Consider the following 14,563-nt stretch of genomic DNA (forward strand, 5'->3'; position numbering starts at 1 on the left):
AAAATGACAGTGATGCTGCAATAACGTTCTCTCAGAAAAAAATCATCATACCAGTCCAGTTAAGACAGCAACAACATTTACTTTCATTCTTCTTTTTTGCTTCCATGAAATAACATGCAATTTAAACACTAGTTCTTTCAGGGTCTTCAGGACAAGGTGCAAAGCAGATGTATCTTTGTACAGTCATGCATTGACTCAATTTTCACCTAAGTGCTAAACATCTTATGAACAGTTTTTCCAAGCAGATGGTTTCCTCTTGCCTCAGCTCAGACACCTTTACAATCATATTAGCACCTCCACACCTCAGTTCTACTCATCCCACCTTTTGGCTCTGTTAAGAGAGCAGCTTGTAAAAATCTGTAGTGAGACTGGTAAAATCAGCACTGTCCAAATCGAATCTCAGAAAAAATGGGCTTCACTTCTTAAGGTTCACTTCAATGTCATACATAACTGGGTTATTTTGAGCTTCTTAATTTCATCTTGGTCTTAATTTTTAAGTAAGTTACTCTAGCTGAAATTCATTATTTGACTTTTCTTTCAGAAGAGAAAAAAAACTTTTAGAAATTGAATACAAAATCATCTTCCTGAATTAGCTTGTGGGAGAGGCTCTCCTACACAGTGCAGAGAATGGTTCCAGATTTTCATGGAAGTTGGAGATGAACACACTATCTCCTTACTTTAATGCCTAAGACCCCATAGACTATCTGTATGTTTGCTAAGGCACAGAGGAGCACACGGAGCACAAAGGATTCTTCCCTACCCAGGAATGACAGTCCATGTTATTGGCTGCAAACGGCTGGCATGCTCTTTTTCTGTCTATAGGAGAAATTACCTCTCCCTACATGTTATGTCTCTCTGAAACTTCTGGTGCTTTGCAAAATTTTTGTTCAACTCAAAAACACTGTTCTGAGCTATTGAGAAGCTTGGGTTCATTCAGGATAATTATTTTAAGAGCAGCTGTCGTATATGTGAAAAATATTCTTCTCTGGATAGAATTCCACTGCCCAAGTCCAAGCAATCATCTTTCCTAGTGCTTGAATTGCATCTCTGACATGTGAATTGTGGTCTCAACATTAGACTTGATCACATTATCCAACCACTCAGTCTATAGACACATGAACACAGACGTGAAATCTGAGACAAACCGGGGAAATCACTGCACTGTGGCAGCTGTCTACAAACGAGCAGTCCGGGCATTAAAAATGATAAATCAGTTCTGTGTAATGTCATACGCCTGCAGCCCTTTAAAGTTGGGACAGTATGACTGACTTCCTAAGAGTAAGCCTGTTATGTGTCCATGGCCTCAGATAGTTTTCACTTTGAAGATATGCGACTGCTGCTTGAAAATAATTAAATTCCTTCTCATAAGTCTGTTTTCTATCAAACTCATATTGTTAAATATTCCTTAGGCAGTATCATTAACTTAGTGCTCCACACGTTTCAAGAAAGCAGCACATAGCAAGGATTAAATAAAGCAAAAATATAATTAGTGAAGAACAGCATTTTGTAAGGATAATGATCTCAAACACAAACTTGGGAAGTTTGTCAATAAATGTTTGACGATTAAAAACTACAGCATTCTGAAAATCCCATTAAAAGCTCTTGCCAAATTTCTAACACATTTGGAATTTCTTCTACTTCTGAGAGAACAATCTAATCTTATACAACTGTCCTAGAATAACAGTGTGACACATTCAGCCCATGAAGGATTTCCAGAAGAACCAATGAGATCAAGAGAATGTAAAGCACAGCTTTTGAACTGATTATGAGCTTGCAGGTTTTGAAGTGAAAGCTAACAACCTTCCCAAGAGAGTAACTTTTCTCCTTTCACCTTCAAAGTGCAAGTTACATTTTGCAATTACAAAATGACTTTTTTGATGTGCTTCTGTATTTCACTGTGCTTCGATTTACCTTCTACAGTCAAAATGCTGTGCTTTTGATACATGCTGTGATCTCCACTTACCGCTGCCTGCCTCAGCAATCAACTTAAGCCAGTATGGATGCATGTGCATTTTTAGGAAAATATCTCTTATTAAAAACTTTCAGAGGGATGGGGAGGAGAACTCACAAATTCCTGAGGGAAACCATATATGACACCAAATACCATACACTGCTTTCTAGTCATAAACCCCCTAGAAACAGTGATGAATGTTACTCAGATATTCCACAACTATATGATGACGACTAAAAAAATACTCTCTTTGTGTTGTCTCCTGCTGGCTTTGAGTTAAACATGGGACTGGCTGGCTTTTTCAAGTTACAGAGCCTTGAAGCAAGACAGTAACTATGCAGTTGATGTTATGTATAAACCACAGGACACTGGGAGAAGAAACAGAGTATGTTTGGAATTCGTGTGGGAACAGATGAAGAAGTAAGGAAACAGATGTTTAAGATCATATATTGATGTTTTCTCTGAAAAAAAAAGCAGGAAGCTTGAACACCCTTTTTTTTTTTTTTTTTTGGTCAGCAGAACTTTTGAAAAAAGCAAATGGCTTGCTTCCACTGATAGGATTTAGGTTTATTTATTTCCTTATTCATGAAAGCTCAATAAAAATAAAATTAAATTTAAAAAAATGTAAATGTGATTGGTGTCCAAAATATCTACAGAGGTGTATGTTGGCTGTATGTACTTTTTCTCACCCAACTATACCAAGATACAGAATAGAGTACTTTTAATGCTCACTAATACTCTTGCTAGCACAGCAAGCACAATACTGCTTTTGTGGACCAAAATCTAATTATTAAGCTTCAACTTTCTCACAGTCTTCAGCATATCAAAATCACTTCAGAATTTTTTCAGCTCAAGACATAAAAAGAGAAACAACATTTGTTGAAAATACTTCAACATGTTTTCAAAATGTTTAGTGATTGAGGCAACACTTGTTAAAATCAATGCGAGCCTCCATAAATTTCAGAGGACTTAACTAGGACTCTCCCAGTGTGAATCTGTGGATCTCTAAAACCCAACAAAACTTTTGCAGGAATAAATGGGGTCAGTTTCACTATTTTTAGCATGGGGAGAAACCCAGGTTTTCATCAGAGCACAAGGAAGGACAGTGCCCGATGGCAGGAGGTCAGAGAGGGCACAACCACCACCTCCAGAGCATGCCCTGGCTGGCAAGAAGTCCTTCCCTCTGTCAAGAGGACCAAGCACAGATGATTAGCTCCAAAAACCACGAAATCAACATCACTTTGGGATCTGATAAAGGGCTACTGAAATGAAGGATATTCCCTCTGTATCTGTCAAGCCCTGTGCCTACACACTCTGTAATAGATTGCAAATACTGCTTATTTTCACACCATTAAATATGCTTCTAGCTGCCCAAAGTTAGCTGCGTTACTTCCTAACTTGTTGAAGACTTTGGGAAAGCACGTTCTAGGACACAAAAGTATCATCACAACTCCTGGCTTACACTGCAAGTTAATAATTTATTCCTAAATAGGTTTTTGTTTTGTTTTGTTGATGTCTTGGGTTTTGTGTTTTTTTGTTTTGCTTTGTTTTTAATTTTGAACATATACAAGAGAATTAGGAAAGAAATTTAAAAACTAATGTGATCTGAAGATAAAAGCTAACTTTGTTTGGATAGAAAACTATGGCTTGATGTGGCAGTTTTCATGTCAAATCACTCTTTTTAGATTAAAGTGGTCTTCTGCCATCTTGTTTTTAAGAAGGTTCACAGATGAAGAGGAACAAGATGTCAAGAAATTTAAAAAACTCTAAAGAAATAATTGGGCACGTGGGTTATTTATCTGGCCTGCTTAACACAGGGTGGTCTTGGAGGAGGATTATTCGGGGCAGAGAAAGCAGTTAGTCAAATCCTCTGATGGGAGGTCATGTTGACAGATTCCAGAGTGAGAAACAAACCCTCCTCCAAAGAATGGGAAACAGAAGATGACTTTTACCTTCTCTTCTCCCAGAAATTACTTGGTTAGCATGACCTTTGAGAACATACTGAAGGGCAAACATTAACCATTGCTACTCCCAAGCCCAGCATGAACATCCTCCAATTACCCCAGCTGTCGTGGTGTGCATGCTCACACAGTGTGCAAAGCTCAGCTCAAAGCCTCACTCAGCTCCAGAGGGAGGCTAAAGTGAGTCGGCCCAGCACGACAGATACTTCATCTAAAAAGGGCAAAAAATGTGGGCTACCTGTTCAGATCTAGGAAATAACAATGCTGTAAGAACTGATCTGAACTGGCCCCATGGTTCATACAAAAGAAAATGGATTTTCTAGACAGTTACTTCTTTGAGCTTGTTAAGCCTCAGTCTCAAAACTATCCACACATGTAGGAAGAACTCTATGGCAGAATGATCATAACCATTTACAGCCAACCTCATTGATGATCCAGTCCCAAACTACATTCTCTGTGGATGATACAACACTAGATACAAAACACCAGTGGCAGTGAGCTAATTGCATCACAGACAAATGCCTTCTTCCCTGACGCAGAACTAATGATACAAACATGGATTTTTCCAAAGCAAATATTACTATGTACATCCTCTTTTCAGATATAAGAGACAGTTACAGTATTGTCTGTGACACTACATACTTGAAAACACTCTCTCAGTACAAGATCTAAGGGTCACATTTTGTATGGATGGAAGAAGAAGGAAAGTTAAAACAGATCATGATGCTTTACACTGGAAAGTTTTTTGTCTGTTATGTGCATAGGAAATCTGTTCTTAGAACTCATGGAGAACAGAGGGAAGGGTGGTCAGCAGAGCATCCAGCTCTATGGGTCCACAGGGTCAAAGAGAGAACATCTCCAAAATGCAAAAATGCGATGCAGGAGGAGGGAGGGTATTTTTGTTAATCCTGAAACATCAGTAAATTACAAGAACAGGTCTAGGAAGGTCGAACTGTGTCTACCACTGGCTTCAGCAAATGTCCTTCATGTGTGTCCCCAGGAATCATTCTTAGTACAGACTACTGCATTTGAACAGAAAGATTTATACAACTGTAAAATAAATACATTTAAACCCTATTGAACTCTGCAACCTTTTAGACATTAAAAAAATGCCCTACAAGAACTAAGTGAGCCGTCCTATTGTGTCTTTATTAGGAGAGAGACCAGATAAAACTTTTTCCTGATCCTGTCTCACCTACCACAGTCCTTCCCTTCTTCTAAAGGCACCAGAGTAGCTCCGAATGGTCTGTAGTATTACCTGTAACTTTCAGATAAGGAAACTCAGTGAATTATAGCTGGCTGGCTAAGTCGTTGCCAACTCTCTTTTGGTTCTGCCAGTTCTGCCAATGGTATACTGTATTAGCAGATCTACTAGTTTCAAAGATATGATGAGTGGGATAGGGTAGCACTGTCAGCAAGATTGGCAGAGTAAGAAAAGAACCAGAAAGTTCCAATCACACCTCAATCCTGTGCCTCTTTCATAAGAATTGCTCATCATTGAAGGCAGATTTGTTTTTTCCTTCAAACAGGAGAGGGAGGGAAAGTAGATGAGAAAATAAAATTTTTAAAAAGTTAAAAAAAGAAAAACTTGGCAAAAAACTTTGGAAATCAAAAAACATGCAAGACAATCCTGATACCCTGCACCATGCAGAATTACTGAGTGGTTAGGTACAAGCAAGAAATATTCCTGGAATTGCTGAAATTATCAAAATTACTGTATATCTACACTCACTGCATTATTGTAGAGAATATAGAATTTTGTAAATAATTCACATTGAAACGCTGAGATTCAAACTGTAAGCAGACCAATATCATACCTAAAGGATAGATATAAATTATACAGGGCATGATTTCTTTATTTAGTGGAGATCAAAACAGCAAATTTTCTGTGAACTGTGTATCATTTGATTGCTGTATTTCTATAACATGCACAAGAAGGAAGGGGAAACATCTGAAGTTATTTTAATTTCCCCAAGTCTTCTGGCCATACTGTATGAATGCTAGGGTGGGTCTGGCATTGTCTGAAATGTGTCAGGGTCCTTTTGCATAGCCTCATTTCCTTCTTCCTGTCGCTAGGAAGGATAGTTAAGCATGAAAAGTGCTTGTTTACAGTACAGGACCATCCTGTTAAGCACATGAGTTCTCTTCCTCTGTCTCCTTTTAACCAGCCAAGGGTGCATTGTGTTTATGCTCAAGCCAGTAGCACAACTCCCATCAGAGGAGAATTGGAAGAGAAGTCTGAATCTCTCAAGAAGCACAAACATAACATACTGTGGGTATCCTGCCTAGAAAAATCTCCAACTTCATAGTGCAAACTGCATCTCTAAATATTTGCGGAACTCATAAATTCACATGCCTCAAACAAACCACTGCCTAGAACGTAATGAATCAGAAGGACCAGAAAAGTAAAACCAAGCCACCTCATCTCCTTTTTCTAGGAATCTTAATATAAACATTCAAGATTAGTGCATGAGTACAACTACAGTACCTTTTTTCCACTCCCTACCAGAGGCAGAATACACTGGGCATTGTGAGTTTCCATGAGTACCATCAGTCTTCCTCTCTGGCCCAGCAAGGGCAGCTGCAGAAGTGGCGGGGGAGACCCTGACTCAAGAATTAAAAATCCTAGACTGAATCTACACTACTGAGAAATAAAACCAAATAAAACCACCAGATATGTTCTTGCTGTTAGCTACCAGCCACTTAGAAATGACATTTTATGCCATGTAGAAAGTTTAAACCTTATCGTGTTTAAAACAATGTATCGGCACTTCCTTTTGATTAAAAAGTATCAATTAACAACCCAAGTTATTTTAAAAGAAGATGAGATCAAGAAGTCCTAGAGGCCACAACAGGTAGCTCTAAATGCTCTGATTTCTATGAACTTGTAGGTGAAAGGAATCTTGTCAAAACAATATCTATATCTTCTCTTGCATATACTGTATTCTATAATCAAAGAATCTCAGTCCTAATTACAATCCCATCAACAAACTAAAGTAGTAACCCGAACCTGCTAATTTGAGAGACATCCATCACACTTACTGGCCATCTCAGCCTTTTTCTTTTTGTTTTTGTTGCTTCTACTGGAGATGCAGAGCAGGATGCCTAGAGAATTGCAGTTATAATACCTGATAGATACACGACAGCAGGCTACAGCTGTAGAATCAACAGACACACCTAATACCAACTCCATGTGCTGTCAGCCAGTAGTGGCCTGCTTGCCAGACAGATGCTGAATCAGTCTGGCACTGAGCTGTTGACAGATTCATACTCAGAGGCTCATAAGATATCTGCCTATTATCTTCCTTAAATTCACTACAAACAGCCTTAAAGCATAACCTGACTCAGAGAATTGTTACTAAACTGCTGTTAGGAATTTCTTGATCAGGGCAGGGCAATTCAAACAGATCACACTTATTCCTGCAAAAAAATTAAAAACATCTATAATTGACGGCTAAGATAAAATTGCATTCTTCAGTCTTTCAAATCTGGCATGTTAAGTACTATGACACATCAGGCAAAACCTTCTGACATAGTTAAGTAATTGCTTAAATGTAGCTATTTCTTCAAATCTTCCCGAAAAGAATATGAGGGGGCAAAAATCCCGAAAGAAACCTGTTGTACCAATAGTAAGAGCCTTGACTGGCAACAGAGCTCATTAGGCTCAACACATCGCTCAACAACTTCACAGTTTCGGTGGCACCAAGTCATTGCAGTGGTTTGCAAAGAAAGAGAGGGACGTAAAACTGACCGACTGGAAAACGGCATCGGCTTTCTGTTTTCCTCGAGAAGGGAAAAAGGAAGAGGGGGGTAGGGGTGAGCCCGTCTGGCAGGAGGTGCTGCTCCTCCACCGGGATCAAAGCTGCCGGGGGTGACATCAGGGCTGGCCACGGCCGCACGGGGGGAGCCACCGGGCTCCTGGAGGCCATCGGGCTAATTACGGAAAACTTCAAAAGGAACTCGACGGTTCCTGTCTCGCAAGGGCTCCCAGAAAAGGAAAAAAAAAAACAAAAGAACCCAAAAAACCCCCACCCAAAATAGAGAGAGACGAAAATTACAGGGAGAAAAAAGGAAACGGGAAAAAAAAAACCAAACAAAAACCAACCCAAACCACCAAACAAACAAACAAACAAAAAAACCCAAAAACAATTAAAAAAAGAGAAAGATGCGCCACGGTGATCTTCAGGGAGCAGTCGCATCTCAAGCAGCGCTCCGCGCCCGCGGTACTGCCGCGTGTTAACCCTTTCGGCCGCGCTTCCCAGACACAGCGGCAATCCCGGGCTCCCGGAGCGCTCCCTCTGACCCGGGGCTGCTGCCGCCCCGACGGCGCTTCCCACCGCGCACACGGGCGGGCGGCGGGGCCGGGACCGCGGCTGGGGACGCACCGCACGGCGGGACGGGGCAGCCGCCCCCTGCCAGCGCCCCTTCCCGGGATCTGCGGGATAACACGAGCGGATCCCGTCCCCCTCTGCCCCACGCGCTGCCCCCACGGCACTTCCCGCGGAGCCTGCGCCCCACGGCGCGCCGCCACCACCCCCCAAAACGGGCCGGCAGGGGATCCCCGAGCTTACGTGTGAGGATCATGGTCTCCGCCGGCCGCGGTGGCTCCGCGGCGCTGCCTGCGGGGCCGGCTGGCTGCGTCCCTGCCCGCCTGCCCGCCTGCCTGCGCGGCGGCGGCGGCTCGCAAGTGACACCGGCCGCGGAGCAGCGCAGCGCCCGCCCGGCCCCCTCCCTCACCGCCCCCGCCCCCGGAGCCGCCCCGCCCCCGGCCCGCTCCGCTCCGAGCCCCCAGAGACCCCCGAGGGCGGGCACCCTGCCTGGCCACGGCCCCGGCCGCGACAGAGGGAGCGGGGACACGCGCGGACACAGCGCACACGGACACACCGGACACGGACACACCGGACACGGACACACAGACACACACACAGACACAGACACACAGAGACACACACCCGGGCACACACACATCCATACACACACACCCGGGCATACACACACACACACACACACACACACACACACACACACACCTACACACACACACACACTCGTGCACACTCACATACGCACCCCTCTCCCCTGTCCCTCCACTGCACGTCTGGGCAGTCCAGGGGAATTACACAAATCAAAGGTAATGCAGTCAAAGAGGACCTAAAGGCTTCTGTGCCTTTTGTTTCCTTTGGTTTTTAATGGCTGTCAGCTCTTAGGGTGGACAGGTTTATCAAAAGTGAAGCTCTCAATACTTTTTCCAGGAAACACAGAGAAGAGAGTTGGCTGAAAAGTCATCATGGCTCCTTGATATTATAAATTGGAGAGGTTTGGAACTGTCTGGGCAGCCCAAGGCATGGGGGATGCTGAGCCTTCAGCCAGAAGCAAGCCTTGCAGGGTGGCCAGGGCATGCCAGTCCCTCCCTCTCCAGACAGCGTTCTGAAGAGTGCTGTGAAATTTCTTGGGCACCATCAAAGTCTCAGTCTGAACCTGGACGGAAAACAAAGTATTTTTCCTATGGGGACCACAGCACAGTGATAGGCAAATCTTGGAGATAGTGAAGCAAAGCCTGTCTTCATAGCTCTGTGGTCTCAGAGTTACTACCTACACCACTTATTCCCCTTAATATTTTGCAAAATTTTTTTGAATGCTTGTTGGTTGGTTGACACATTCAGGATTGTAAAATGGCACAAAACAGGTACTTTTGAGCAGCTGCCAAACTATAAGCATGGAAAAAGTATTGTGAAAATTTGAAAATATCTGGACCCTGTCAAAATTATGATTGGTTCATTTTCTTCCAAGCCAACCTCATATTTTATACTCATTGGTGTTATTCTAACGTTCAGTTGTCATTTCTGCACTATGAATACAGATATAAAGTATACATAATGAGATGCTTGAGCTGGAATTTTCCTGAAGAATAAACATCTCCCCCTTCTAAAGGCTGCAAACTGTGGCCAGTTGGCCATTGTAGTGTTGTTTCTGGAAACCCCTACACAACTCTAGGTCATTAATTTACTTTAATAGCCCAGAAGAGGATGGAAATGCACTATATCTTCGAGCTTAACTTTACATATGTTACCTGCTTAATCAATTACCTCTTCGTATCTAACCTGGCTCATGCACTTTTTGGCATGGCCACACTTACCTTCATTTTTGAATGTTTCTTGTAAGGTCAGAATATATGTTTATTAGATAGGTCAGGCACATAAAATGTTAATTCCTAACTCTAGCATGGGGAAGACAGACATATGCTATGCCCCAGCTGTTGGACAGTCAAAGTAATCCCATTCTAATCGGCTTTCTGTATGTATTGTCTTTCATTTTATGCAGTTGGTAGACTTGTAAGTGACAGAGTAGTCCTGATGAGATGAAGTATACTGGTTGCATATTATGTATGATTTTCAGTCTGAATTCCAGGGGAAAAAAAAGAAAGAAAAAGAAAAAAAAAAGGAATAATTTTCTCCAATAAGTATCCTCAAAATAAAGGTGGTGGGGAAAGGAAAAAAAAAAAATCAAGAACATGTAGGGAAACATGCTGGCCCAAAGGCATTTCTATCACAATATTAATGCTGGAACCTGGAGACCACTGAGTGTCAAGTTAATACCCTCTGTAAATATCAGGGTTTGTTCCTGTAAACACAGACTGCTGAAGCTGCTTCCTGGACCAAGCCTTCATTTTGTATAGGAAGCTTTTGTATAGGACCCACAGGAAACTTTTGAAGGAGGAGAGAATGGACTTCATAGAAAAAATGGGAAAGGTTGGGAGAACTTGGCATTGTGAAAGGGAACTCAAAAAATATAAAAAGGAGAGGAGACATGTACAATAGAGAAGTAAAATCCAAATTGAGAAGGTTGTGTAATAGCTGCAAATCATGAATTTGAAGTCAGTTTCATTTGAGTATTCTGAGAGGGGTGAATGATAAGTTTGGTGAATACTTGACAAATGTGTCCCAGACACAGAAGATGGGAAACTCTCAGTAATTAAATCAAGGGTTATCATTCTCCCCTCTACCACTTTATTAAATAGCAGATGAATGCTATTGAAGAGGATGCTGACAATGAAACACTATGCTTGTGCTTTAGTTCAGCACTCCTGTTCTACTTGCAAATCTAATTAGCTTGCACAGTAAAGGAGGATTCTCCATTCTCACTCAGTCTCTGCAGCCATGTCAGAAACAGTGACTTTTGTGATGGAGCAGTCTGTTTGTTGGGATCATTGCTAAATAGATGCTGGAGGATTATCACTGACCTGGATTAGATTATTGCTGGTAATCTAAAAGAGAAAGGCTTTGATTGTAGTTTGTTATCAAGTGCTGAAGACACACAGTCACTCGGGCTTGCATTTTAACTTGGAATTCTATAGGGCTGCTTAAGCAGGCGTATTTTTGGAGCTGAAGCAAGGCACCAGTCTCACATTTGCTGTAAAACGTGCTCAGAGGAGCATTCCACCTGAGGCATGGGTGTTTAACAAGCTACAACCACCCTAATCACTCATCCGGCTTTAAAGAGTGTTGTGAAATCAGGAGAGCTTTGGCCTTTAATATTTTTATTTCTTTATCTCTCTGGCTATTCAAAGAGCAGGCAGCTGCCTGACAGAGACACAGGATTTTGGAAGTAGCCTGCCTAAGAGGATTGTTTCTGTGGAGTACTGTTATCCTTAATGCAATCAATGAGCTCTTGCTGGATGGTAAAGTAATTGTAAAGGGTTGCCCGACAGGCACAATTACTCAGTTTAAAAGGTGAATTCTCCTTCTGTTGTGACTGCATAAGGGAATGATTTGCAGGAAGGCATCTAATAATAAGGACCTGATTGTCCTCTGCTTTCCCTCCCAGGCCCAAATGTCTTAATGGTTAACTGTACCCCTGTCATCCTTTTTCTTCTACATAGTGCAGTACACAGAGAAGTTCCAATTCACAATTAGTCAACTGACCTGCTGGTACAAACACAGGATTGTCAGACACATGACTGCAATTCTAAATGCTGTATTAATATCCTCTTAGCAGCAGCATGATAGATTATGGAGCAGTTTCAAACCGAGTTTCCAGGCCTCTGGTTCTGGGCTTGGATTCCCTCTGGACTGGGGTATATTTGTATGTAGTATTTCCACAGCCCGAAGGACTTTCATGTCCCAACCATTGTCAGTGAAAGAATTAAGTCTGAATTTTCTAGCACTTGACTTTACTGAAAGTAATTACTTAAAGAAGTCTGTAATTGTTCAGGCCTCTTGACAGAGTGTTTGCACTATCACTTTGCAGAGATAAGTGATACTAACAGTGCCTTGCTTCCAGAGAAGGAAAGACATGGTTTCACCTACTCGAGAATCACAAAATGAAAGCATCTACCCAAAATACTTTTTAACAAAACATATAGTAAATTCACTATATTGCAGAAACAGGTGCGGCTCTGCAGAGTGTAATTTATGGGCTCTCTGCTCTAGAAATCTTCCTATAAAGATGAACACTATCAGAAATGTTACCAGCTTGTCATGTATATTAGACTCTTGTAGCTGATCTCAGACAACATTCAGTTGAGTGTCTTCCCCCTTTTTTTAAACAGTAAAAGCAATAAAGAAAATTAACCTTGCTTTGTTATAAGCAGCTATTTTAAAACAAGAGGTAAGAGCTCTGTGCTTTTGCCTACTTTTGAATACCATCAAACATCAAACTGTGAGTTCAGCAGTTCAGGCTGGAAATGAAATAACCAAGTTCACACTGTATTTAAGAAAGACTATTCTATAAAGGCACAACAGAATAAGAAACAAAAATAAAATTAAATTGACAAAGATACAAGTTGATAAAATATAAATATGGTAAAATAAAATAGGAGAGAAAATCAGTATTTTCAGTCCATTTTAAACAGAGAAGATATGCCTTTTAGCTTACATGAAATACCATTAGTTCATAGATATTGGTAGAGACGTAGGGTATCTTTCCCCTATTGTGGTTAAGATGCTGTCACAGGTGAAGGTTTATTTTTAAAGACTGCAGAATTTTCTGCTGTTAATGGGTCAGCCTTCCCTTCAATTAAAAGCTGTATTTTTACCTTAAAAAGGTGATTCACCTTTGCAAAAATAACCAACTGAATTTAATGTTCAAGAAAATAGGAAAAGTAGGTAAACTAAACCTTATCTAGAAGAAGTGCTTAGAGAAGCATAGTTAGAATTTCCAAACTGTGATGAGAACTCAGAGATGATCCAGAGTAAGTATATGGCTTGTGACACATAGAAATCCTTCTTCCTTATATTTAGGAAAAATCAGAATAACTGTACTGTTACTGATAAAGACAGCATCCATAATTGATCACTGCTTCACAAAAAGGAATCTGAACCTGAAATTATCAGGATTAAAACCTCTGCATGTGTGTGGCAAAAATGGTTGTGTAAGTGAGACCTAATGGATATGCAAGTTAAGGGGGACTGACTGTTACACTGCATTAGAGAAAGCTGTAATGAAGGTTGTCTTGGCCAAAGCACCATCCCTAGGTGTAGTGGTGGTAATTGCCTTGGTGGCTGTGTGGCAGCAGAGTTCCATGGCACCAGGAGTCATCTCGGAGCCCTCTCCTTTCTTTTTGGGTCATTTAAAAGGCAACATTGGTGCCAGAGTCTCACCCAAGTTCTCTGTGCTTACAAATCACAGCGTCCAATCAAATGTGAGAGGAAGACAGGACAAAGGATGGTTTTACTCAAAATATATATTACAAAATGATCAAAAGATGAGCAACTTGATGGTGGTGTAAAATGATGACAGGGATAAAGCTTGTGTTGCCTGGGAAATTAATTTTTTTCAGAACAATGCTCTCGTTTTCACTCTGTGTTCTTGTGACAGCAGCTATATCATTACTGAATCAACCTACTCTTCACTCTTTATTTTTAAAGCAAGTAGATTTTACTTTGCACATTTAGTTTCCAAGGCATTCCAATGTTAAGATGCATTTCTTTAAACCTCATTCTTTTTTCATGCATGACCTCCAGTCTGATGAAGAAAAAAGGTCAGCTTTTACAGAGACAACAGTAACCTTTCATTAAACAAGAAGTAAAATGTAAATCGGCCACTAGAGTAGATGAAAACTGAAAGACTGATGCCTTAAACATGTCAAAGCAGTGGTTAAAAATTGGTTTATGAAGCAGCTGTGTTGTTATATTACACATGAGATAATAGACTTTTCAGCATGAGATGCTGGGGCTGTAGTGTCCAGGTGGAGTTAAAAAGAGTAAAGGAAAGGAAATAAAGGTTTTGGGGTGGGCTTTTAAAAAAAATTATTTATTTATTTATTTTTGATTGGGAATATTTTAAATTATATTGAGTAAAAAATTATGAACAATGAAAAAATTCTTTTCAAAAGCAAATTTTTTCTTATTTCTATCTTCCATCTTGTGCGATCCAAGACTTTTTACCTAAATGAACTCTATATTCATTAAACTTATTTCCTCTGGAGGAAATAAGCATATGCACCCACCTGGACCAGTTGACCCATTATGTGAGAGACTGTTGCTGTTTTAGCCTTGGGGAAATCTCCAGGACTCAGGAAATAATTTTGAACCCATGACTCAGTAAAGCATGATAGCTATGGCAACTGGAAGACATACATGGTGATGGCTAATTTCACATCAGCATTCTACAGGGGAGGTACTAGCTCAGTACTACAGCATGGAGAGTAGCT

General features: G+C 41.0%; 1 protein-coding gene across 3 annotated transcripts in view; it reads right to left on the bottom strand.

Annotated features, from left to right (window-relative positions):
- Positions 1-14,563, bottom strand: part of DLC1 (DLC1 Rho GTPase activating protein) — a 216,252-nt gene that overhangs the window by 29,463 nt on the left and 172,226 nt on the right. Inside the window, exon 1 of one of the 3 annotated variants that reach the window (XM_088163411.1) lies at positions 8,484-8,595. The exons of the other annotated variants lie outside the window; for them this stretch is intronic. Coding sequence (XP_088019537.1) covers positions 8,484-8,496 — 13 coding nt within the window. The 5' untranslated portion in view covers positions 8,497-8,595. Of the gene's footprint in view, positions 1-8,483; positions 8,596-14,563 lie in introns of those variants that run through there. 3 annotated transcript variants of the gene reach the window in all.

This window comes from Sturnus vulgaris, chromosome 4, assembly GCF_052056855.1.
Source record: "Sturnus vulgaris isolate bStuVul1 chromosome 4, bStuVul1.hap1, whole genome shotgun sequence".
NCBI classification, from domain to species: Eukaryota; Metazoa; Chordata; class Aves; order Passeriformes; family Sturnidae; genus Sturnus; species Sturnus vulgaris.